This window comes from Lissotriton vulgaris, chromosome 6, assembly GCF_964263255.1.
Source record: "Lissotriton vulgaris chromosome 6, aLisVul1.2, whole genome shotgun sequence".
NCBI lineage: Eukaryota > Metazoa > Chordata > Amphibia > Caudata > Salamandridae > Lissotriton > Lissotriton vulgaris.
The window spans coordinates 1,892,789-1,920,651 of NC_141694.1; the positions used below are offsets into that span (position 1 = coordinate 1,892,789).

General features: G+C 44.6%; 1 protein-coding gene across 1 annotated transcript in view; it reads right to left on the reverse strand.

The window, feature by feature from the left end:
• The window catches only part of LOC147706664 (CD5 antigen-like), a 249,046-nt gene that overhangs the window by 134,719 nt on the left and 86,464 nt on the right, over positions 1 to 27,863 (reverse strand). Inside the window, exon 3 of the mRNA XM_086925812.1 lies at positions 15,300 to 15,614. Within this exon, the coding sequence (XP_086781938.1) occupies positions 15,300 to 15,614 (315 nt within the window). The remainder of the gene's footprint in view (positions 1 to 15,299; positions 15,615 to 27,863) is intronic.

Genomic DNA, 27,863 nt, shown 5'->3' on the forward strand with positions numbered 1-27,863 from the left:
TCTTGGGGTCGATGGTTTCCTGCATCTTCCTAGTACCGAACGCCAGACTTCGGATGCGTCCTCTTCAGCAGGATCTGGAGGACAAATGGGACCAACACTCAGATCGATGGGACGATCGGATCACTTTGTCAGAGGTAGCTCAATCTTCCCTCCAGTGGTGGGCAAAGAGACAGAACATGCAGGTGGGAGTTCTCTTCCATCAACCTCCTCCAACACAAACGATCATCACAGATGCATCATTGCAAGGATGGGGAGCGCACATGGGACCCCTACAAGTGCAGGGTCTGTGGTCCCCCAAGGAAAGCACTTATCATATCAACTTACTGGAATTGAGAGCGGTTCACCTGGCTCTCAAAGCGTTCCTTCACTCGCTTCAAGAGAAAATAATTCTAGTACAGACGGACAACACCACCACGATGTACTATTTGAACAAGCAGGGAGGAACACGCTCAAGGACTCTGTCACTGGAAGCTCAGCGCATCTGGCATTGGCTTCTAGCTCGCAAGTTGTCTGTTCAGGCAGTCCACCTCCCAGGAGAGCAGAACGTGAGGGCGGACGCACTAAGTTGGCACTTCGAAGACAGAGAAGACTGGGTTCTCAATGACGAAGTGCTAGACGACATTTTCCAGTCTTGGGGTCGTCCTTCAATAGATCTCTTCGCAGACGACGAAAACACCAAATGCCCAAGCTTCGCCTCCAGGTTCTATCGACCAGGAACGAGAGGGAATGCTCTGTTAACGGACTGGTCAGGGCAGTTTGTGTACGCCTTTCCACCCCTTCCGCTGATCCCGAAGGTGGTGAGCAAGCTGAACCACTCGTGCACAACGATGATCCTGATTGCCCCCGACTGGCCGAGACAATGGTGGTACACAGATCTACTTCACCTATCAGTGTCTCCTCACAAGAGGCTTCCATGCAGGCAGGACCTGTTGTCGAAGATGAACGGGAGGATTCATCATCCCAACCTTCCGTCACTGAACTTGGCAGCATGGCTCCTGAGGTCATACAGTACGGCCATCTAGGGCTGCCACAGGACTGCATGTCCATTCTGAAAGAAGCACGACGCCCTTCCACTAGACATTCTTATGCATGCAAGTGGAAGAGATTCTATATGTGGTGCATGCAGAATGGTCACAATCCGGTAAAAAGTCAGGAAGAAGCAGTTCTCCCATACTTGTTGTACCTGACTAAAGCAGGTTTGAAGTTTAACTCCATTAAGGTGCATTTAGCCGCTATTACAGCTTATAGGCGATCACCTTCACAAACTTCTTTTTTTCAGCTTCCTGCAGTAAAAGATTTCCTGCAGGGTCTAAAGAAGGTGTACCCTCCTGTACGGCCTCCTGCTCCGCCTTGGGAGCTGAACCTAGTCCTATCAAAATTGATGGGTTCGCCTTTTGAGCCTATTCATAAAGCTTCTTTACAGCATATTTCCTGGAAAGCGGATTTTTTGATAGCGATTACGTCAGCCCGTAGGGTGAGCGAAATTCAGGCCCTATGTACTAAAGAACCGTATACAGTTTTTCATCTGAACAGAGTGGTGCTTAGAACGCATCCTTCTTTCCTGCCTAAAGTGGTATCAGATTTTCATGTCAATCAGTCTATCTCTTTACCCACTTTCTTTCCTAATCCCTCTACTCCAGCTGAGAGGGCGTTACACTCTTTGGACCTGAAAAGGGTTTTAAAGTTCTATCTGGACAGGTCCAAGTCTATTCGACATTCTGATCAATTGTTTGTTAACTACGGATCGATCAGAACTGGTCATGCAGCCTCGAAACGTTCTATCTCCAGCTGGATCGTTTCGTGTATCAAGCTTGCTTACCAATTGGCACAGAAGACTTTAGGGGGTTCCCCTAAGGCGCATTCTACTAGAGGTAGAGCAGCCACGGCGGCTTACCTGCAGGATGTTCCCATGTCTGAGATTTGTAAAGCGGCGACCTGGAGGTCTGTCCATACATTTACCAGACATTACTGTCTAGATTCTGACACGAGAGCAGATACCCAGGTGGGCCAGGCCTCCCTGAGGAATCTGTTTAACAGCTAGAGTTTTTTGGCTGTTATGATTTGGTTGGTTCATGTACTTCTCATTTACCTGCAGGTGGTTGATGGGCTTGCTATTCTATTCAGTGCTTATGACTATTGATGAGGATCCCCTGGAAGAGAAGGATAAGTTACTTACCTGTAATCCTAGTTCTCGTCCAGGGGTATCCTCATCAAAGTCATAAGCAACCCACCCGCCTCCCCAGGTAAATGAGATTTGGTACTGTTTTTCAATCTTGTGGTTGAGCCCTGTCTTCAGGGTTATGCAAAGAACAACTGACCTAACTGTCACCCCTGAGGCATGATGGGAAGCCTGGGGTCATGGCTGCCTTAAAGGCACGGTGCCAGTTATTGTAAAAATGGTTTCATTTTCTATGATATTGTTTTGCAATGCAGCCTGAGGGCTAACAATGTCTATTTATAAGCAATTTTCAGGATTTATGAGTGGTTTGACTCATTAAAACACAAAGTTCAAGGGGTTTTTGACCTAATGTGTTTTTTGATTCCTTGCTAATTGCAGTTCATGTATATGTGTTTGCATTGTTTAGCCTCAGTTTTGGGGCTGCATTGATGTGAGAAAAATGATATATGTACATACATATATGTGGAGCGAGATATATGTGTTTTATACATATATATTTTTATATTGTTTCCGGGGTCCCGCACATGGGCGGGAATATTCAGTGCTTATGACTTTGATGAGGATACCCCTGGAAGAGAACTAGGATTACAGGTAAGTAACTTATCCATTTGTCATATGTCCTTTAAGATTTGAGGCAACTGCATCAGTAGTTGTGGTGGAATCATGCACCATAGTCACCATGTGCTCCCCTCTTTCTTGGGCCCTGTGGTGTTGTGTATATTTCCTCACAATATTACTACACCTTGTATTAAAAGCTTTGATGGTATTTCCACTGTACCTTTTATGATATGACAGTGGTTGGAACCTTGTATTGTCACGGTTCTTCCGCCTATGTCATCATGTTCTAATAGTGCTTGTATTTGTCCTGTTGGGCAGTTACTGGCTATTACCCGGGCCCTCTGGACTGTTCTACTCCTTTTCGAATAAACCACAAGAAAAGATTTCTTGCTGTCGTCTTGCAGTCTTTACAATTTGGGGACAAGCTTGGGATTGAGCCCTCTGCTTGGCCATCCCACTGAGGAACTCCCCTGCAGCAAACCTTCAAGGAATTTTCAATGCTGCTACTTCGCTTTGCTGGACTTCGCTTTTTCTGGAGGTATGTCACTCCAGTACAGATATTTCATTTTATATTGAGATGCCAGGGGGCACATTTTTTGGGGGGGAATCACCTTTTCTTCCAAATTTAAAACGTCTCCACTATCACCGTTGGCTGTCTCTCATGCCCCCAGTTGCAATCGCTTGAGCGTTCTACCGCACGGGTTGCCCTCGCGCCTGAGTTTCTATTGTGCTTGTGGTGCCTTTGCGCTCACTCAAGCAACTATTCTATCTGCCGTATCACCATCCAGTATTTCTACTCGGCTTCATTGTATCATTCATGGCCTTTACGTTTCCTGCAGCATACTATTTTGGTTTCCTGACATCTAATGTTTCCTACTTCATCACCGTGTCTCCCTGCAATCAAGCTTCATTTTGTGCGTGGAACTCAAGTTTTGACTGAAGCCATTTCTCTACTCAGTCTACCATCTGCTCCCTTGCACATATGTAATTAAAGCTTCTACTCACCCGCTTTGCTAATTTTTTGTGTTTCTTTGTGAACCTGCTGTCTAGGACACGTTCCAATACACACAGCTTCCTGCATCTTGAGCAACTGCTACCATCAATTTGCTACAGACTTCTCACTGCTTCCTGCTCAGCAGTACTCATTGTGGACATTTTGGTTACTGCAACTTGTTTAAAAAAAACTGTATTGTTCTTTATTGGCATACATCGCAAAATATACACATATTTTGTGACTTTTTTCTTTCTCTGCTTTCTTCTATTTTTTTTTCATTTCTCCTCACTACAGCTGTGCATTTTTTTGCCTTCTCTTTTTCTCATTGTTACTTTACTACTTGTCTAAATTTTTCTTTATTGGAGTATTCCTTTTTGTTCTTTCCTTCATTATTACTGATTCCTTTTGATTTTCAGGTTCAGTTTTCGGTGTTGGGACACACATTTTTTGTTTTGTGCTTACTCATTCTTGTACCAGTATGCAAACTGTCACTCCTCCGAGTCCTTTTCTACAGGAGCCAGGTGAACCATCTTTGAAATGGCATAGACCCTTCAATGCCTACTTAGGTGCAATTGATGGGCTTAAGTTTAAAGCAGACAGAAAGAGTGGTCTGTACTATTACTTAGGTGTGGAAGGTCAAAATGTGTTTGATCATTTAACAGAGTACACTGCCAGGACAGCAAAGACCTTCATGAATTTCAATTAGAAATGAAACTATTAAGTACATATTTTGAAGGTAAAGTTAATCTGCTGGTATATAGACACAAGTTCTTTACATATGTTCAGGCTTCTAATGAAGTAATTGATTCCTATGTAACTGCTCTAAAAATGCTGGCTGGGTGTTGTGATTTCGAAAGTTTCAAGTCTCATCTCTCCAGATACCAGATTGTTTGCAGATGTCATTCTAAAAAGATCCAACAAAAATTATTATTTTGCAAAAATTCGTCCTTAGATGAAACTATTAACATAGCAAAGAGCATTGAAAGTTCACAACTTGAAGCACAACAATTGGAAATTGCTGTACCGGTAACTGGTATATTTCTTGTCAATTCAGCCAATAAATCCTTGTCTGTGAATTGTCCCAGTAACAATAATCAAAAAGGGGCAATTTCAGGAGATAATGTCTTAAGGGATGGTAAAAGCAATGGTACTTCACGCATTTTTCAAAAGTTACAATGTTTTAGATGTGTTTCATCCACTCAAGTTTCTAATTTTAAAATGTGTATTGCAGCATCACAAGAACGCTATAAAATGTAAAAAAGTAGGTCATTTAGGAAAAGTTTGCAGAGGTGGCAAATGTTTTCCTGTAAGGAGTGTTCAGTACTGCACAACCTACAGTGTACAAGAAATAGTTGAAAAAAAGGTTGAGGAACTTATGTCATGTGTGGAGTGTGTCGGAGTTAACAATGTCTAAACTAGCAAATATATTACTGAGCCTCTGGTACATATTGATACTGATGGCTGTGGTATTCCACTACTTATTGATTCAGGGGCAAGAATTACCATCATTTCTATTAACAAATTTAAAGAGTCTTAACCTCACAAGGTATTGTTACCTCCTGATGTCATCACCTCTGTGTTTGAAGGGAGCAAAATTGAATTGAGTGGGGTTTTTTCTTGGCTAATGTCAACTTTGAAAGAAAAACCATTCATGGTAAAGTGTTTGTAACCTTTAACGCCTTAACTACGGCCGTTATTTTGGCATAGTGTGGGTGTTCTGAAGGGTGGGTGGGGCTGCGATGGCCAACAGTCGTTCGCAGCACTGGGGAGGGCGTTCTCCCGTCGGCTGTTAGCTTACGGCAGTACGGAACGGGTTAAAGGCATCAATGTTTTGGTTAGGTGGCATCAAGCTGAGTTTAGCATGATCATCAAACCTGGTCAGAAAAATCATGTCTCATCGGTCAATGCTGTAGATGTTCAAGAACTTTGGAAGAATAGGTTTGAGGATGTATTTCAAGAAAAAATTGTGCAAATCAAAAAATCTAATTTTATCAAGAATTTGTAGTTCCCATTAAGCACAAGCTACATAAAGTGCCTCACAGTATCAGAAGTGAGTTGTCTGCTATGCTTACTAAAATGCAAAACGAAAGGATTATTGAAAAAGTGGATGCCACCTTGTGGTTGTCTCCCATTGTTCTTGCAAAGAAGAAGTCTGGCGAATTACGCCTATGTATAGATTTGAGGTCCCTTAACAATGCTATTTGGGTTGAAAGTTTTCCTCTCCCACGTATTGATGATCTAATCACTGCAGTTGGCCAATCCAAATGGTTTTCCAAGTTTGATTTAAGGGCCTCTTATCAGGTGGTTTTAGATAGACATCCTCATCATCTGACAACTTTTGTCACACCTGATGGTACCTTCTAATTCTTCTTCAGAAATTTGGGTTGGCCTCTGCGGCCTCGGAATTCCAGAAGGTTAATGACTAATATCTTTAAGAATGTACCCAATGTGGTTATTTTTCAAGATGACATTCTGGCTCATACTGCTTCACTTGTTGAACACAATGTTATTACTGAACAGGTTCTCACTACTTAAACAAGTATTGGCATAGCCAATAGGTCTTGCTTTTGGGACCTTATAAGTATTCAGTTATGCAGCACAATATCCTTGGTGGAATAACATCAACTGTTGCATAGCTAAAAACGTATAGGGTCCCAAAGGAGAGAGCTATTGGCTATGCCAATGCTTGTTTGTTTAAGCATTCGAGAGTGCATGTATTTTCAAGCTGACTCCTTTAAATACTGGCATCCGACTCATTCACGTTCCTCTCTCGCGCCCAAATGCTTCTCCTCACCAGCTCCATGTTGGTCTCTCATCAATTTGCTTTTTTCCCCATTTATGCTTGCTGTGTTCAGGCCGCTACTCACTAGGCACTGTGTTGCTTCTGCCTCGTTTCTTTCCCCACCCACTTAAAAAGCTATTGATCTGTAAATGAAAGTAAAAAATCAGCATGCGTGGTGTGTGCACCAACAAAATGACATGGTCGGCTACGTCAAATGATTTTTTTCCCATTCTTTAGCCATACTGCATTTGGAATGCAGTGCAGCTTTGCCAAAAATCCACTGACAAAGCCAATAGGTCCCAATGGTCAGATTTGATTGGCTTTGCCAAAGCTTGTTTACTCTTGGTTTCTCATTCACTGGCCTCCTTGTACATGGAGATGGGGTGGTTGTCAAATAGAGGCAACGTCTTCAATTTGTGGAAGCCGACCCCAAACAGTGCCAAAGGCTAGACAAGCTTGTAGAGTAAGCACTCACGCACATTATAACAATGTTTAAATTTGGTTAACTGTGGAATGATTTGATCACCGAATATTAAACAATCAGTGTAATAACTCCAAATAAAAACTGTATATTATGACATTAATATTTATTCCCTTTCTTTGTTCACTGTGTAATAAAATTTGAGCTGCTGTTTGGTTCAATCTTATGAAGGTGGCAGACTCTACCCAGTGTCAGCATGAAGCCCAAATCAAAGCCAAACATAGGTCCAGTTGCAACAAAGCTTCTTGAGTCAGGATCCTGGCTAGCTAGGCCTGAGAGAGAAGATGTTCCTTAACTGTATACATAAAGGCATCAAACACTTGCTGGAGCAGGACCCCACACAATGATTCCCATCAGATCTACATTTATATGGCCGCGCAGCAACCCATTCACTCTGAATGTTAAATGTGCCTGCTCATACAAACTGGCACAATGGGGGCAGTCGCTAGGCCTGGCATGCTCTCGGCATTCAAATGTGTGCGTTGTTCATTAGAGATGAAAGGCTGGGGAAGCAGGTCTAAGGCACAGCAACAGCGCAGCCCGCATTGGTGAGGAAACTCACACAACTGACCACTGTCTAACATTCCAGTGACCACAAATACATTGATGGTACCACTAATAAAATAGACCTTTTGAAGACAAAAGAAAGACAATCTCTCTTTATATTTTACTATAACCAATAGCGGAGCTCTTTGGTCTTGTAGGAGTCAGCTTGCTTGGTAACAAAGCTACAACTTTACTCTTGGCTCTAAGTTGTGCATCCCGTGTCAGCGAGCTCGATATCAATAAGTGAGGCGTAACACAACCGACAGTCGCCTCAGAAAGGAAACTCGTGCTAATAGAAGTAGACGGTTAAAAAAGACATATACTGAAATATATTTCTGTTTACATGTAACAAGAGTTGGTAAACATCGATTATTACACTGTAAAACGTAATATGTAATCAAAACCCACCTCAGTAATAGCAGCACTAGCATTCCACGGAAGTCAACTTTGTGAAGTTGCAGGTCTATTAGTACCTTTGAACTTTACAAAAGACTTGCTACATTATAAAAAGTATTTACCTGCAGCCAGTCTTTGCTTTTTTTAGCTTCCATTACTTTGCGTTGGATCAGATTTTAAACAAAGGATACCGTCTGGGCCTCTTCTGGCTGTCCGGCAGGCATGTAGCACCGCTGCCCCCACTTCACACTCACTCACGTAGCAGACTCCGCCAAGCAACCTAAATGTGAAATCACACGTACCTGCCGGCCAGGCCTGACATCACCAGTCTAGAGCAACTTTACAGCACATTCACCCAGATTCAAACACACCCAGAAGACAAGCTGTCCAAGAAACACTGATAGTGACCGCCCAAAAACCAGATGCAAACAGAGTCAAGGGAAGACTTCTTCCAGTCGGTCATATACGCTACACTCCAGGAAAAAAGGCTGGAACTGTTTTTGTAAAGAAATGGCGCTGCACAGAGCTCCGGACAGTACATCAGGCCTGTCTATCTCTGATCTGCTCTGTCTTGCAGACTTACATTTAAACCTCTCCAGTAACAAACATTTACATGCCACAGATATCTTCAGCACAAGAGGGAATGCCTGTAGAGAAGTGCACACAGAGCCACAAACCACAATTATGACCCGGAACTCTTTCCTGCTGTAATTGTTTAGGATGATGGCTCCGGTGCCTTCTACTTAGACATGCAAGGGGGCGCTCACCTCCATCCTCACTGTCAGCTGACCTAAAGCAGAAACCCATGGTGCATAGTCTACCGTTTCAAGGCTGCTCTCTCACAGTGGTCTCACTCAGAAGATTCACACATGTCTAGACTAAGTTGAAACAGGCCGCAAGTGGAATATCTATTTAAGACACCTGGACCCACAGGCAAGAAGGACACAGAGCAGACCCACAAGTCCACAGAATCAATTTGAAGGTAACCAAAGAGCGTAACATACAATATCTATGTATATATATCATATGTACATTGATTGCACACTGAACTGGAAGTCGATCATATGCGGGCTGGGATATTTGGAATATTGATATCGACTTTTAATGTGACTCACACACAGGTTGTGTATTTGTAGAATGGTGACCCGAAACTTAACTTAGTCTAACTCTGAACCGTGCTGGGCCCCTGGTGATGAACGCGGATCCTTGGGACCCGAGACATGGTTTGACGTAGAGACTAGTCCTTCTGGAGAGCCCCCACGGATAGCTCAGATCCACTGATTGGCTGCAACGTCTCTGGATCCCTTAATACCAACCACCCCAAACCCACCCCTGATGGTTGCTTCAAGAATCAATGGTGCACCCGAAATCTGGCTCTGCGGTTCTGGAAATGCAAGCACCCCTTTTGTGTTGATGAATGTTACATGAGAGCAGGACGTGTTCTGTGAGTACAGAAGAGACCAGTACGTGAAATAGCGTGTCCCATCTGTAATGTACTGGACGTAGAAATAATGTGTTCTGTGAGTGCTGAAGGGGAAGAGGTCGGTGAAATAACATTTTGATGTATTCTGAAGGGGTCGAGTATGGTGAAATAAAGCATCGGATGTGGACAGAGGAGACCAGTACAGTTTAAAATGGAGCCATTTCTGTGTCTTTTCTGGTAAAATACTTGATGAGAACCTAGGCCAGTATAATGCTGTCTTCTGCGTACAAAAAAGGATTTGAAAAAGAGAGGTATGCAACTTTATTAACAATAAATTTAACTTAAAGTGCAGAATGAGAACTCACTACAGGTGGAAACCGTTTTTTCAAAAAGCAGATCCCAGAGTCCAGAACCAGAAACAAAAATAACACAGCGAGGAAGTCAGCAGATCGGGGATCTTTCTGCCCTGATATTACGAGGTGCGGCATCACTCTGAAACATGACATTGGCATGTGTGGTGAGTGGGGAGCTATCATATGCGGTGCTATTTTATTTCACACCTTTTTAGAAAGATTTCTTGTTTCCTACTACAGGAGGGCGGTAGATGCAGAAAGCGATGCATGGAAGGCCTGCTCAAATACTTCATACACCTATGTCAATCCAAGAAACGTGCATGCTACTCCTTCGTATGGTACAAACCCGAATTGGTAAAAAAAAACACCAAAAAACACACGCAAGCCAAACAATAGTAACCATTACAAAGAATTTACAACCAAATACATAAGAACGAATTATTAAACGCAATAACCTGCCTATGGTCATACTCAAGCAGACTGAGGTCTGTGACAGAATCCTTGAGAACCACATGTGACGATACCCAAATGCGCAGCTCTGTTTGAATGTCTGTTAACGAACCCCTGTGGGACACATGCAGTCACTGAGTCTACTCAAAGGGACTGGATTCAAGTCTGTTATCATCTACGGCAATAGCAACTGACCCATGGGAGCAAACTACAGATGATATCAGGATGATCAGAGTAGGAAACGAAACTCCACTGGTTTTAAAGCCAGGTGCACACAAATGAAAACTAAGTGCCGATTTAGTTAACCCCTTGCGCCAAAAAAGACATTTTAGTGGCTTAAAAGGTTAATTTAAACATAGCTAGAAACATTCGAGAAAATCTCAGACCAGTAAAAAACTCATATATTCTTAGGTACAAGTTTAAAAGGACAAGCGCGTGCCTCGCGTGGCAGTAGCGGTAGAGGGGCCTGCGTGATTCCCTTGGGGGAGCGTGCAGGAAGGCGCGACCATATGGCACCAACATATGGCGCTGCACGCTCTGCAAGGAAATTGCCAGACGTGCATAGGTTGCCATTGCAAGCAATGCGAGCTTGTTTTTGCAAGCTGTGCCGATGGCATTAGGACTCTCTCCTAAGCAGTGCATGCGCGCTGCGTAGGCGAGACCTAAAAAGGGATGGTGTAACATTAAGAGATGAGAAATGCATCTTTGCAGTCAATGAAAGTGAGTATTTGGGTCACATTCTTTCTCAAGAGGATGTCAACGCAAAGCCCAGCATTGTTGATGGCATTGTCAAGGCGCCTCACCCTGCTAATAAAGAACAACTCAAATCATTTATGGGTTGTGTGAATTCTATGCGTGATTTATAAGGATTTATGCAAGCTTGACAAAATGATCCAGAGGTCTTCTTAAGAAAAGTGCTGACTTTATTTGGAACTCTACCTGTCAAGAGCATTTTCAAGCTATTAAGGACAGCGATCTGTCTGCTCCGGCTCTTCAAGCAGATGTTAAGGTTGTGACACTTATGTCCCTGGTGCCGCCAGCTCCTATGGTGTGAGGGCAGTTTTGTCCCAAATGGTTGGTTGCAACGAAATGACAGTCGGTTTTGCCTCAAGAAGAATGAAAGATGTTGAACTCAGATATTCCATTATTGAAAGAGAAATGCTTGCCTGTGTGTGGAATTGAGAAGTTGAAGCCTTACGTATGGGGAATAAAGGCCAAATCAAAAAGACGCAATTCAACTGATACTGGAAATATTCATGATGTCCGCCTGCCAATGGTTTGGATGAGATTTAGAAAAAAATTGTTACCTAAAAAGTTCAATGATTTTGTCACTACTTAGTTGAAGGGGATATATGTGGTGTTGTGTATATTTCCTCACATTATTAATATAATTTGTATTATATGGTTTTTTGCCATTTCCAGTTTAGTTGGTATTTCCAGTGTGCTTTTTATTATATGACAGTGGTTTGAACCTTGTGTTGTCACAGTTCTTCCACCTATGTCCTCCTGTTCCAAGAGTGTTTGTATTTGTCCTGTTGGGCAGCTCTTGGCCATTCCCTGGGCCCTCTGGACTGCTCTGCTCCTCGCCAATCCCTTTTAACCACATTTTCCAGATTCATGTCTGACTGGGACTTGGCTATCAATAATTCCAAGTCCTACGTCATGAAAGTGCGGAAACAATCGAAAAAGAGCTTTCATTTTAGTGTTGGCCCTGTCAAGATCCCTCGTACAAATGTATTTTCCTATTTAGGGGTCCTATTTGACAACCAACTTAAATGGGGTCCCCTAATTTTGAGGAAAAAAGGGGATCTGGCTCGGGTAAACACTGCAATTTTTACCTTTGCCTCTAAAATAGGGAAGAAACCAACAGGAGCTATACTGCAAGTTCACCAAGCTAAAGGCCTGGCCATAGCCACCTATGGTAGTGAAATCTGGGGATACACTGCCGCAGATACCCTGCAGGTAGTGGAGAATGACTTCCTGAAACGCCTACTATGTGTTTCGTGTGGAACCTCTAACTTAGTGGTCCATGAGAAACTAGGGGTCACCTACTTAAGCGATGTTCTTGCCCTGCGACCCCTGATCTTTTGGCCTAAGTGTGGGCTGAAAAAGATTTAACTCTCAACCATTTAATACTAAGAGAGTGTATGTCTTGTGATAACTCAGTCCTTATTCCCTGGCTTGTGTATATCAAAGGAAATTTTGAAGGGATAGGGCGTGGTGTTTTATTTGCCAACCCTGACACTATTGTCAAGAAGGATGTGGAATTAACCAAGATAGCCTTTCTGAATTTAAGGAGAGCTGACAGGGAAGCTAAGGAGATGCTGAAACCTAGTGTCCGGATTTATTTAACGCTTAAAACAACCCCAATGATGGAACCTTATCTTTTGGGGTTTCTGTCAATATTTGATAAGTTTCTGCTAACCAGGTTCAAGATGAACCTCTTCCATTTACTGTTAGCCAGATCTAAGGCTTTTAGCATAGGTCAAGTGCTAGCTCCCTGCGGCTTTGACGGTCAGTCTCTGCAGGATTTGCTGCACTTTTTGTTTTTATGCAAACTGTGTGAAATTACCCGTAAGCACTTTCTGGTTCCCATTTTACAAAGAATGAATTTTAGACAGGCTCTTCAGGGCCTTCTGTATCTTCAACTCCCGAAAGAAGACTGTATCTTGTTTACAGTAGGGTTTTTAAAAGCTTCTGTGAAATCCAGGACCTGTATTGATGTGTGAAGGTGGTGTAACCTGGCATGTATATTAATTCGGTTGATTTACTAGCTGTACAGAATAATTGTTTTAAATCATGTTTTAACTTTTTTAACTGTTTTTAAGTACCTGTATCTGTGTAACGTTTATGGTTTTACAAACAAAACCTGAATAACGTTTATTTGAATTGAATTGAATTGAATTGAATTGCTTTGATGAAGTGAGCAGAATGTTTTTATTGCTGGCCTGGAATGACCATGCTGAGCATCTCAGGTGGCAGTGTGTCCAAGTGGCCCTGTTAGCTGAATGCGCTCTGAGGGATCTCTTGGTTGACGCCTTTCCTTTGTGTCTGTAGTCATTGTTTGCTTTTAAAAAGGATTTTCTCTTAGTTGCTGCTGTTCCTAAGTTGTTCCAGTACAACATAGCTCAACTCAATGTGTGCTTGCAGATGTCTCATTTGGTTGTTTCTCTTTTTCATCGTATGTTACTGCAATGTTTGCAGGTTCTAGGATTTACCGTCCAGCAAGTCATGCCACATAGCCAAGTCCACGCGGGCACAGGACCAAGTAGATTACTCTTTCTGAGTTGTAATTTGTCGGCTACACAATTCCCATTCGGAAGGCAAGTCTGGGTCTAGGTCTTTAGTTGTGTAAGTCATGTTGTAGACACTTCATGGCCCACAGGGTACGCTGGCTGACCTCAAGTCGTATCTGTGGGCATGTGTGAACACTGGAGTTTCTAATGCTTGCCGCCCTTTAAGCTAAAAATAGTGGCCTCTCGAACTTCAGGATGCCTGCACTCAGTATACCCCAATATTTATTGACAAGTTTTTGAAGTGCGTCAGTGGCTATATTGTAAGTGTGGGAAGGTCTGAAGGACAGTTCCTTCCCCTTTGTCAGCCGGTTTGATAGCAATAGGTGTGTTCTGTTTGAGCTTGTCTTTAGGAGCTTGTCTCTCCTGTCGCAACATGTTCCCTAGGATCCTTTTGCCTTTCATGTCAGGGTGCTCAGTGTCCTTCTGTGCATCCATCTCAAATGTTAGGATCACTACCGGGGTCGTTGAGTTAGGGGGTGCAGTCCAGTCTCCTCTGTTTGCATCTCATTCTTTCCCTATAAAAGGAAACCCCTCTGTAGGGCATCTGATTGCCATCCCAGATGCCATAGTTTGGATCAGTCTTTTGTGGGGGGCGCATGTGGTATGGGGTTCCCACTGGTGGCCGATAGTTGAACCACAGTTGGTTTTTTCTTGCCTCTACTGAAACCTCTGGCATTTCATCTGCCTACATGACAGGTCCTTTAAGAAAGGCTGATTGATCATATTGTGACACTGTACACAAGACGGGTTACTACTTGTAATGAAGACTGCCACAAGACAGTCATAGGAACACAACCAAACAACAGTGAGTGTTTATTTTATTTCTAGTGGAAATACTCCCCTCTTCCCTGTATCCTCCCGCTCCCGCATCGACACCCTGCAAGTGCCAAGCATATAGAGGTGACAAAGAAAATGAAGGAGGAAAGGAGGAAGCAAGGGAGGGAGGGAAGGAGTGAAGGAGGGAGGGATGGAGGGAGAGAGAGAAGGGTGGAGGGGAGGAGGGAAGGAGGGAGAGGAGGAGGCAAGGAGGGAGGGAAGGAGGGAGAGAGAGAAGGGTGGAGGGGGGTAGGGAAGGAGGGAGAGAAGGAGGCAGGGAAGGAGGCAAGGATGGAGGGAGAGAGGGAGAGAGAGAAGGGTGGAGAGGAGGTGGGAGGGAAGGACGGAGAGATGAGGGTGGGAGAACAAGAGGGAAGGATGGAAGAAAGGAGGGATTGAGGGAGGGAAGGAGAGAGGGAGGTAGGAAAGGAGGGAAGGACGGAGCACAAGAGCGCAGGAGGGAGGGACAGAAGGTAGAATGGATGGAGTGGGGTTGGAGCAAAGAAAGGAGGGAGGGCAGGAAGGAAGGACAGAGGAAAGGAGGGCAGGAGGAAGGGACTGAAGTGTGAAACAAAAGAGGGATGGATGGAGAGAGGAGGAGAGAAGGAGGGAAGGCAGGTGGGATGGGCAGAGAAAGGGGCGGAGGGAAGGTGGGATAGATGGAGAAATTGACGGAGGGAAAGACAGAGGAAGGGGGACTGTGATGGGAAGGGTGGAGGAAAGTTAGAATGGAAGGAGGGGGGACTGGAGCGAAGGAAGGAATGAGGAAAAGAGGGCGGGAGGGAGGGGACAGAATTGTGGAGGGGAAGGAGGGAGAGATGGAAGGAGGGAAGGGGACTGTGATGGGAAGACTCCAGAGTGCATAATTATCTGCTTGAAAATTTTTAATATTTAATGAGGGGTCTTAATGGTTCATCCAGCCCCACCTGATGAAATGCTTGCCACCGTAAGTCACTTTTTATTTTGACAGATGTGACTCAAGTATTCTTTATGAAAGGAATTTTGCTTCAGGTCACACCTCTTACCTGTACAGGTCACTCCAGCATTCCTCCCCGTTGGACAGGTATTAATACTCCAGCCTCGCTGGGCACATTTCCACAGGGCAGACTCGTGTGATTGGCATTGGACATTACTCATCAGAACTGGCAAAGGGCTGACTCCGAATGAAGAATTATAACCATTGCTTTGCACCGATCCACATCTAAGTTGTCTGCAGACCACCGACGCGTCCGCCTGATCCCAGGCGTCATCACAGACTTTACCCCACACTCCGTTGTGCCTGACCTCCACTCTTCCAGCACATACAGAGGGGCCGTTCACCAACCGGACCTGATCAGGACCTGGAAGAGATAACAGAGCAATGGGAAGGAATGCAAACGAAAGGAACCAAGAAAATAAAACTCCTTCTTCATCGAATACAATATTCAGTAAGGCATGACCATGACAAATGACCTGCTGAGGGAATAAATCCTTTAAAAATGTACATTTTCCTTTCTAGTCTCCCAGCAGATGTGTTGGCAGCAGTCTCCCCTTGCCAACGATGCATTCCCCATATGAATGGAAGAGTCCAATGGGATCGAATGCACCGGAACAGAGTCCATGATTGATACATTGGGCGCCTCTTTGGACTCAGCTCCACTCTTCAGCTTTTTACCACAGTGGCTGCAGTAATACAACAATTCCGACACGGACAATGGTCAGCGACTATTCCCTTTACACCCTCACACTTCTAAGGCGTTACCTCAAGAGTCTAAAATATGTCCATATGTCCATGAGGATAGACCTTTCTGATTCACTGTGAAAGGACAACAGGAGCTCGCAGCTCCCAGGCCTCCATCCAGCCCATGATACCTTCTCCATTTTCCCCATATTCTGCGGAACTTCAGTGGATATCCCCTTGCTTTATATGTGACCCTTCTTGCCGCCATATCAATGTGCATTCCTCTCCTCCATTCTCCTAATTGGGGGGGTAGTGGTGCCTCTAGCACCTTATTCATCTCTCCCAATACTTGCGTCCAATATGTATGGATGGCCGGGCAGACCCAGATAATATGATAGAAGTCCCACCGTGGTTGTCTATAATGCAAACAGTTTGGATCACTGGCCCGGCCCATTTGGTGGAGCTACGCCCTGTCCAAATGCACCCTATGTAATATCTTGTACTGGATAAGATGGAGGCGGGGTTTAATCGCCACTTCCCTATGGTTCATCAGGGCAGCCTCCCAGTCTACTGTGTCCATAGTGCCCAGGTTCTGCTCCCATGTTTCTCTCAGCTTCTCCAGTCCGTCGGGCATATTAATATTCAAGGTCCTATACGTTAAAGAGACTGTCTTGTTGGGTATCTGCTCTTGCAATAGGTGGCCCTCCAGCGGGGCATATTCTGGCAGGGGAGAGAAGAGCAGGCTCTCGGCTCTCCATGGAAGATGCAGTGTGCATATTTAAAACCCAAACTTCTTTGCCAGAGTCTGAAAGGATTTATGCCCCCTTCACCACCACATCCCCCAATGTAGAAATTCCGATGTCATACCAACCACCATAAGCCCTTGAGTTTGTGGAGTTCCCTCAACCAGGTGCAGTCCCAGATCGGTGTCTGCTTTGTCGGTTTGCGTGTCCATCCCAATGTCTTTGTCGCCCTGTCCCATACCTGTACGGTTGTTTGCGTGGCCGGAAGCAATCGTCTCCTACCTGGACCCCCATTTAGAATAGGCAAGAACTGCGTGCCATGGTTTCCAGCTCAAACTTATAGTTGGGGTGATCAGTCGGGGCATGGAGCCATTCATTTAGCGATGCCAAATGCTCCACCCAATAGTATGCCTCAATATCTGGCAGGGATATCCCTCCATTGTACTGGTGTTCGGTTCAACAGATGCAGGAATGTCCTTGATTGCTTCCCCAGCCACAACAGTGTGCGCAGTTCTGCATCTCTCACCCTAAACGTCTGTCTGGGAAGAGGGAAATATTCATTCAGGAGGGCATACAAAAAGCAGGGCAATGTAATTATTTTAAACATTGCAGCTCATCCAATTATCGTGAGGGGGAGGGTTTTCTATCTCAGGGCATCAGCTGCAAAGTTCGTTATGACTCGCTGAATTTATTTTTGGTAGGAGAGATTTCTATCCGAGGTTAGGTAGATTCTCAAATACGTGAAACCCGTATGTGTCACCTGGAGAGCCCCAGGTTGAGGGACCCACGTCTCCTCAGGTCGCGGGCTACACAGGACCGATTTATGCCAGTTTATTGCATAGCCCGAGAAGGAGCCACACCTGCCCAGGAGCTTGAACAGTGCGGGGACCATAGCGGCTGGGTGGGTAACATATACAGGATATTGTCCGCATAAAACAAAATCTTTTCTTCCTCTAAATCATTCTGTGTATTTTGGAGCCCCTATATCTCTGCCGTCTGTCGGACCTCACATGCCACTATTTCAATGGTGAAGCAAATAGCAGGGGGGACAGAGGGCACCCCTGCCGGGTACCTCTCCGAATAGGGAAGTCTTCAGATAATAGCCCATTTACTTTAACCCGGGCTCTGGGGTCCGCATACAGGAGTCCCACCCAGTGTCTGAATTTGGGGGCTATGCCGAACGTAACTAGAGCCGCCTCTAAGAAGGGCCAATGGACAGCGTTGAATACTTTTTTGGTGTCTAAGGAAAGGAACATATGGGGCTCCTCCCTACCCTGCACTGCCATAAGCCAATTGTGGGTCCGCCGTAGGTTCAGTCTGGTTGCCCGGTCTGGTAGGAAGCTGGTCTGATCTTGATGCACAGGTTTGAGATTACCTGACGCACAGTCCTCTGGGGGCTTTCCCGGTTTATGGATGGGGATGATCGTGGCCAACCTGAGATCTAACGGGAGGGTACCCTCTTGAGACACGTCCTTAAACAGTGCTAACAAGTGCACAGCCAAGAGGTATGCCCCTTTTTGGTAAAATTCAGCAGGGAGTCCATTCAGACCTGGGAACTTCCCAGGACGTAACTTAGTGGTCACCAATATATCTGCTTAAAGTTCCTCCTTATCCTCATCAGCTAAACTTAGGGTTTGAATAGTGGTCAAATATGCTAGGATCTCCCCTGAGCTACCCAGGTCCCTGGCCTCATAGAAAGCCTTAAAGTAGGAGGCAAATAAAATGTAAATGTAGATGTGTATACTTGTAAAGCTCACTGTGACTCCATCTCGGAGTGTCCTGGTGCTGTATACCGCTGGGGAACCCTTCCTGGCTTTCCTTGTGAGATGGTCCCTCCTGGGCACCACCAATGAGAAGCCAGGCATCACCGGCGCTGAAGGGGCCGTTGTGGAGATTAGGCAAGCTATTGCCCAGAGTTGCAGAGTGGAACCCATGGTTAGAGTAGGCACCGAGGCGAGAATTGTCGAGTCCGCGGACATTTTGACCCAAGACCCTGCCGCGTTGGGATTTGAACCCTGGTCCCTGGCCAACCTCTGCCTCCTGGCCTGCCGCTTCTAACCAGTGAGCCACACTTCTCCACAAAATGTCTGCACTCTTTGAGCGTCTCCCTTTTGCGCCTGCCCCTGTTTGTCCACTATGGTGTCTATCCATCTGGCGTCCATTTCTTTATGGCTGAGCCAGGCTAGTAGCTTACCAGATTTATCCCCAACATCATACAGCCCAATGGAGGGTCGCCTATGCCTGCGTTTTGGCCTCTTCCATTAATAGAGCTTTATACCGCTGTTGTGTGTCAGTCAGGGACCGGAGGACCTGTACGTCACGCCCCACAAGATAGCGTTGTTCTAACTCCAAAATGTGGGTTTCCAGGCTAGTGAGCTCCTCCTGTGCCTTCCTCCTCTCCCAAGTTATTCGATTTTCGGCCCTATCACAGAGCACTGTCTTGTAGTCCCACACTATGACTCACGATTTCACTGAGCCTACATTTTCATCAAAATACACCGTTGTGTCAGCCCGGAGACCCCGCCATCTCACAGTGTTTTGCAGGTCCCAGGCCGTCAGCCTCCAGTTCCCTCCTTGCGCCCTGGGCTTCAATCCTGTCCTAACCAAAAGTGGGGAATGGTCAGAGATCCCCCTCACCAGATATTCCTGCTCACAGACAGTCCCCGCGGCCCGCTGTGGAAGAAAGACAAAGTCCAGTTGAGAGTGCACCTTATGGGCACCAGAATAGTATAAATAACTTCTGTTGTCTGGGTGGAGGAGCCGCCATAAGTCGATCAGACCCAATGTGTCCATTACCCTGGCCACCGGCGTGGTCCGGGATTGGTCTGTACGGTTCCCGGAGTGGTCCATAGGGATAGATAGGATGTTGTTAAAATCAACCCCTATAATGTGTAATGTATCGGGTGTGTCTAACAGGATATCAGTCAGTCCATGCAGAGTCCTGGCCTGTAACTTCGGGGGGCATAAATCGAAACTATTGTGACCTTCCATCTACCCCACATCCCTGTCACTCCGACGTACGTGCCCTGGGAGTCTGCCCATGACCAAGTCATCCTGAAAGGGGGGTGTTCTTATTAGGAAAGCCACCCCCCGAGAGCACGCTGTGTATCCCGCATGTGCTAATACTGTATATGCTTCTCTCACCATAAACTTACAGTTTGTCCCCTTAAGGTGGGTCTCCTGCAGCAGAATAACATCTTGATGCATTCGTTTTATGGATGTGGACACCAGCCCTCTCTTAATTTTATCCCCTAAACCATTCACATTCCATGTAAGTATCTTATAGGGGACCATCTCCATCCCGTCTGCGGGGAGTCTATGTTCACTCAATGGGGCCATAGACTGGCGTGGCCACATGATACTCCAGGTGGAGGCAACAGGTAAGTGGGCCTCGCTGAGTCATGTGACTGCTATTCAAAACAAACTTAAAAAACCCAACCATAAAACTATTGCAAACACTCCAGTCCACCCCCCTCCCTTCCTCCCCACGTCTCCTCCCCCACCAGTCGCTGGGGAGTGAACCCTAGGGTGGTGGATATCTATCGCCCTACCCGTCCCAACTCACGCCACAAGTTCCAACTCTCGCAGCAGTCTAAAAATCCCGCTTAGAAAGAACCAGAAGGGGAAAAATAAAGCTGAGGGATAAACAGCCAGGAAAGAGCTCAACTGCCAAAGCGGGAGATCTGCCGAGAATTCAAGTCTGTAGCCACTGCAGGGTGATTGCCTACAGCTCTGCGGGTGCCCTCTAGGTCTCCATAGGTTTTGGCAGATGGAACCCAGAAAGGAGATAAGAAGAATAAAGAGAAAGAAAGAAAAGGGGATGCGTATCCAACTTGCATGCTCAAAAATGTAAATCTAGTCCACATCCAACCTCGCAGGCCCCTGGTCACGAGTTGGAATCCGGTCATTCTCTTTGGGTGGATGCAGCATCTGTTTAAGCACCCCATTCCAGTGCCAGTATTTCAGCTGCCGAGGGGTTGCAGAGAGGGGTCCGCAGTCCCCTAGTCCCCAGAGGAAAAGTACCTGATTTCATTCTCTGTGACTGGCTGAGGATGACCATGTGAGCAAAGTGTGTGTGGGCCCGGCGAGAGTCGAGAGTACAGGGAACAGGCACTGAGCCTTCTGAACCTGTCAGTATCTTTTGGAGCATAGGGAGTGGCCTCCAGCTGGCGACCCCTATGGGTCTCTCTGAGTCTCAGCGATCTGTGTAGGTCCAGGGACCGTCCGACGTTCCCCCCAGAGGACACAATGCTACGAGACAGCGCCTCCGATCTTCTCAGCGTGGGCCTTTCCTCCAGCCAGCGCCAGGCTTCCTCCGGCATCTGGAAGAAGTGGGATTTGCTCAGAAAATTGCATTTTATGTTCCCGTAATTTGGCTTTTACGGAGTCGAATGTGCGTCTATGATTCTGCACATCCCTACTGTAATACGGAAAGATAATTATACGTGTGTTCTCATGCCAGATCTTCCCAAGCTTTGTGGCTCTCCTAAGGATCATGTCTCTGTCTAGAAAGTTCAAGAAACGTGCTGTTACGGGTCGGGTTGTTCTCCTGCAGGAGGTCGGGCCATCAACACCCTGTGTGCGCGCTCTATGATAAAACAGGCAGAGAATTTGTCTTTCAGGAAGGTGCATAGGAGCCACGAATGCAGGAACTCAGGCCTATTTGTCCCGTCGATTCACTCTCTGAATCCCACAAAGCTGAGGTTGTTGCGGCGTGCCCTATTTTCTGCATCATCCACCCGCCACAGTTGGATCCTTGTGCGAGGATTGTAGTTCTGCCATTCCTTTATATAGGTCTTGTTGTGAGTCTTCCGCTTCGCCCAGCCGAGTCTCGGTCTCCGTGACCCCATCCACCAAATTCTAAAGATCCTGCCGTAAGAGCGACATCTCCTTGCCCGCTGCTCCGATCTTCCCCTCCAGTGCCGCCCTGGATGCGTGAATCGCCTGAAGTAGGGTGTCTGTGTCCGAATGGGGTAGCAAATGTTCCTCAGGAGGAGGGACGATGACCTTTGTGTACTGGTCCATCTTGCCCTGTCGCGGCGGTTTCGGTTCTCTGTCGCTACCCATGATAGTTGACACAGGGCCTGGGTAGGTAGGGGGTGTTTTCTCGCCCAAAGGACAGTGTCCCAGAAAAGAGTGCAGTGTCGACCAGTGGTCTCATCTAGTGGCTATGATCCAGCTCCTATCCCTGGGCCCCTTTCACTCCATGTGTAGCACCCACACAGGTGTCCCCCAGTGCAGGCCTGTGTGCAGTTATGGAAACATCGCCTTTAAAGCAGTGTAAGGCAAACAGTGTCCAGTGAGGGTCTCCCGAGTCCCTCCGCCACGTGGGGGGCTCCTTCAGCCCTATTTCCCTCCTTTATTGCTCACACGCTGCCTGCAGGGAAATTGTGTCCTTCCCCGTCTCACCATACATGCTGGAACCGCTGACTCCTCCGCCTTGACGAAGGTGTCTTCTCCAAATGTTAGGGTTTTTTCACCAAAATATGCATTTACGTATTTCCCTGATCTTGTTTTTTTTTACAGAAATACAATATTGATTAATTGCCTTTTTCCGACTTTGTTCGATATGTTAAAAAATTCACTGTTGATGAACTTGACATTCATGCGTAATATTATTATTCTTTTTTTAAAGGATTAATACAGCGCATGGCTACCCCTGTGACGGGTCATCCCTGTGCTACCAAGGTACATGTTGCAGGAAGACAAGCAGAGGGAGAGAGGTTAATCTGGGAATAACCAGGTTTTTATGGCATTTCAAAAAGCTAGATGGTTCCGAATACCTCTAATGGATACAGGAAGAGAGTTCCAGAGTCCGGACCCCAAACCCTTAAAAGAACGGACTCCAGCTCTTGCTCGAAGGACTTGGGGGTACAGGCTAAAAACTGGTTGGCTGAGTGCAATGTACGTCATGGTAAGAACAGTGCTAGCATTTCTGCTAAGACATGGGGCACCGGTTGGGTCAGAATTTAGTGAGCAAAGCACAATGTCTTAAATTGGATTCTTTTATCAACAGGCAGCCAGTTTAACTTAGGTAAAAGCTTTGACACTGAGCAAGATTTAGGGAGAGCAAAAAGAGTGTGTGCTGCCCCTTTCTGTACCCTTTGTAAGTGCTGAATCCCAGATGTATTAGCGCCTAGGTAAAGGGGACTACTGTAGTCCAGTCTGGACAAAATAGTGGCTTGAATAATGTTTTAGCGAGTTTGCAAGTCTAAGAAACCTAGAAGGGGCTTTAATCCTTGCAAAATCCCAAAACAAGCACCCGCAGACGCTTTTGTTTGGGTTTCAAAGGATAGCCCACTGTCGATCCATATTCCCAAATGTTTCACTGCCTCCTTAACAGCAGGCAGTTTGCTGTCATCAAATTAGCAATGGCCAGCATGTCCTCCTTAAATTTAACAAGGTTATTTTTGCATTTCTTGGAAAAAGAGATAACCAATTGGGTGAATACAAGAAGGGGGAGGAAGAGGGTCCTAGGGGATGTTTACCGGCCAGGCACTGCTACTACCCCTATACATATATATCTACCAACAACAAGTAGCAATGGGTCACAAAGAAACGACAAACTGACTATGTATCTGTAAGGACGTGACCTCAACTGTGGATGTAAAGCAGCAAAATCAAACCTACGGTACTTTCTCAGTGAGAAAAAATTCCCATCAGATTACCGACCTGTACCACCCTGCATCATATGGGATCCTTCACCATGAAGGTAGATAGTTGTACCCTCGGTAGATTTGGCAAACCTTAGCCTAGTCTCACAAGTATGTCCCAATGTAAATGTGATGTATCTCGGTGTCAAGTGATAATTTGACTAGCAGTGCTGAAAAAGTGAAAATAATAAGTGACTAATGTGAAACCACATAAAATTGGGTAGTGAAGAGGTAAGAAATATTTTAATGGGTACCTATTCACTCCCAAGATAATAAAAACAGTGCAAATAGTAGTATAAACAAATGACTACTAAAGTGGTCGACATGTTTCTGCAGTTTGAACGGGGCCAATAGGTCTCCTACTGCTTCTTCAGGACCATGAATGCTACTGCTAGGTGTGAGTGAAACAAGTGAAACAAAAAACTTTTTATATCACCTGGAGTTCTCCTGATTTCGTGGTCCAGTGTGCACCAGAACGGAGCAGACAAACAAACAGAATCATAGACAGAAAGACATACACATCATAATTAATAGTGTATCATTGTCACATTATGCCATCAGGATATAATAATCATTTATAGGGCAGACATATCAGTATGTCATATTATTCGGAAGTGACATATGGTGATAATGTATCAGTTCGATTACACTGTCACTCACCTTATAAGGTCCTTCCTTTAATACCTTTCTTTTTCCCCTATCAGAGCGGTGCTCCGTTTTACCTGCGCTGTGGCCAGGTGAGGTGGGGCAATATTCTCCTGCAATATAGGTGCAACAGAATCTCATGGGATTACCATACCAAAAGCGATGCTTATGTCAAGAAGAATTAGAGCAGCGGACTTTCCTTCATCAAAACTGCTTTTAATTTGCTCCCTCACTGCCAACAAAGCGGATTCGGTACAGTGGCGTAATCCAAAACCATTTTGTGTGGAGTCCAGTATCACCTGAGCTCTACAAACTCTGTGAGGATGGTGTTCACATGAGATTCAGTTACTTTAGCCACGAAAGGGAGCTATAGGACAATACTTTTTCAGCTTGGATGGCTGCAAAGATGTTTTTTATAGCAGTGTTACTTTAGCATGCTTCCATGCGAGTGGTATGGATGCCAAGGTCAGCGATAGATTATTCGACTCCCTACATACTGGTAGAATATGTTGGAGAAATGTTCTGAGTTGATCTGGTTTCATAGGATCAGCTGCGGAGCCAGATTTAATTTTAATGCAGAGCGACTCAACCTCATTAAGGGATAGTAGAGGGAAGGGAAAAGTATTCTTTGAACATTGTTTCCATTATCCCTTTGCCCTCCCATACAAACCATGTTAGTATTTACGGTGGGAACATTTTTCTAGATCTTCTCCACCTTGTTAAAAAATATCAGGCCATCTCTTCACACTGGTTGGTTGAGTAGATGGGCGCAGAATTACCCAAACTGCTTAGGGCCCAACAGTCATACAATTAAACCGTGCGCTTTTCCTTTCTGAGTCCCAATGGAGGGTTTTCAAATGGAACTGAACTTTATTGAATTAGCGCAGAACCCACTGAAGAGAAAGATCGATTACCAAATACTACTAAGACCAGGATGCTTTGCGGAATTAATTCACCTGTGAGTGACGTTATTAATTTAAAGGAACTATTTGGGAAGCTCTGCACACTTCAACTAAAGCCCTTAATTAAGGATCAAGCTGGCTCTGAAACGCGTGAGGCATCAGAAAAACATCGGAATGGGGAAAATGCTGGTTTTCAGAAAATAAAGATTCAGTGGAATAACTGTTAGCGGAATGCTTCCTTGCTTGTGGCCAACTTTTGGAATAAATATAAATGTATGTATATATATATATATATATATATTTTTTTTTTATCTCCTCCAGTACCGGTTTGCGCACCTTGGGCTGTCGCGGAACGGTCCCGGATAGGCCACCGACAGGCCTTTAATTTTTTACCCCAATTACCTCCTCTTTTCAGAAGTAAGCCAGGACGCCCGGAGTTTGTTTGCAGAATTTATTCAGCAAAGTGAAAAAGTGCGACGCGTTTCGCCGATAAGGCTTGCTCACGCTCGTCTTGATTACATTGACGGCCATTTTTAAAGTGCTCAAAACACCCCCCCAAGTGTATACATATCACCACCATGGTAATGCGGGCTGCCATATTGTAAGGATACTTATACAATACATTTCACTACTACATTATATGTACATTGTGCTGATATCATAATTAATCACTGTGCCATATGTTATATCGTTAATATAACGTAATCATGTTGAACGGATCACAATATAAACAAAATTTAGTAATTGTAGGGCATGTTCGTAAATGTCACTAATATTTAAACCAAGCAACATTCAAGCCTGTAAATTGGTTAAATAGACCCATATTGTGCCTTATGCAACCAGAGTTGTCAAAACACCCGACAAATACTGTATTACTCTGGTCACCCTTGATGTTAGCAGCCTTTACACCAGCATTCAACACGAACATGGTTTGAAAGCAGTTAAGCATTATTTAAATACCAGGTCAATTTCACTGTTACTACATTCCCAAATGCTCCTGTCTATGATAGATAAATCAGAAGTTTGAGTGCTTAGATATAAGGTGGCTCTGAAAAGAGCCCTTGTGTTAATTGAGTTTTCTCTGCATTTATAAGTAAGTACCGATGCAGAGCCTGATGTTGCAGAGGAAGATTCTGTTTCCCTCATCCGTGAAATGAACACCATCTCTCCTATAGATGCCTTGCATGTGGTAACGCAAGTTGTTGTGGTAAATAGAAGCCATGCTATAATCTCTGAGGAAAGCAGAAACAGATTTATTTACATGTCTCCTTGCTTTCTCAATTTGTGCACAATGTTGATTGGACCAATTCCATTTCTGTCTTTGGCATATATTGGAATATACCAAGGCAGTTCGAGGAAAAAGTGTCATCAATTGTCGAAAGGTGTCTTTTAGAAGCATTTCCAGACCTACCCCAGTCAATGTGCCTAGATCGTTCCCACCACAGTGCACAATTATAAGGTCTGGTTCTGGGAGATGCATAAAAGTTTTCACCAATGGTATCAACTGGTGACATCTCAATCCTCTTTGGCCAATCCACGTTATCTGCACATTTGGTAAATCAAGGTTGGAAATTCTGTTTGCTGCATATTTTCCACTCCAGTGAATATAACTGTGTCCTAAAAGCCAAACCTTCATTTTCAAGGCAGATGCACTGGTACTCCGATGGGTTCTGGAAGTGGAATGGTAGTTAGAAGCTGGATAAAAAAATGGATGAGGCTTGGTGTGGTTGAAAAAATAAAAATGATTGGTTGATTCTAATACCTCAAGATTGAAGACTACGTTGCATGTTAATGTTTATGTAAAACGATATGTACTATTGGGTGTGAAAAAAATGACATGTAACAGAGCTGTGGATAGGCAGGTGTTTCTGGAGGGAAAACAGTCTTCTTAGTTTGCTGTAGAACGTTGAGATATGAACTTTTGACCCTTGCCTTCAGCCAGGTGCAGAATGAGGTGTTACCATGGAAACAGTCAGAGATGGCAGTGGGTGATGGGTGACTTTTATGTGACATTAAAAATATTGTGAGGGACAACCAACTGAAATGTAAATTTGATTTCAAAATTTTGCGGGAAGAAATATGATTGGTTGAAGAGACATATATGAGTGTGTATTGACAGGATATCTGTGCCATTGAATTTTGGTTGCAGTGATAGAAGCATTATTGAGATTTCCGTCAAACGAATATCTGTTTTGTGACTGTCACTGTTCTACATCGTACAAAGCATTGGTAAAGGTAAGTCTGTAACTGTTTGTTTTGTCATGTACCGTGAAATGTGGTTTAGTCACAAACATTGATTGATTTTCCTCACAGTCTGAAACTAAACTCATTTTTGGCTGTCATAATGTGTTGTATTTCTAAAACTTTTTTTCCATTTCGTTTCATCACACTTTATCGACATTATTTGTTTAAAAATTATTAGTTTTACATTTTGGATAATAAATTTCAATAAGGTAAATGGTGTTCAGTCATATTGTTATGTAATGTTTTACTGTTAGTTTTTTAAAATCACTGTGAGTCAGACGAAATTGGGACAACATTTTTTTGGGGGGGAACCAATTAAAAAAAATTTGATAGGCGAACTTGAAGGTTTAATTAGTTGGCAGAGTAAAGGTAAAGTGTATTGGTGAGTGAATGGATATCTCAGTGCTACATGTCAAAGTAAGTACATATGTAAAACACAGTACATGTGAGAGTTGACATATATAAATAACTGTGCATAAGAGCCAGTGAATGTGTGAGTGGCTGTATGGATCATTGTGAACTTGTATCAGGGATTGTATAAGAGAGTAAATATGTGTTAGTATATGTTTGAATAAGTAAAGTTTGTATAACTGTATAGTTGAGGAAATGGAGGTGTGATTGATTCTTTGCATGACTGACTAGGTGTGTGAGTAACTCCATGGATGAGTGACAGTCTGTGAGTGTCTGTTTACACTGATTGTATCTAAGGTTATATTAGAGTCTGAAGAGGTTCATCGGATTA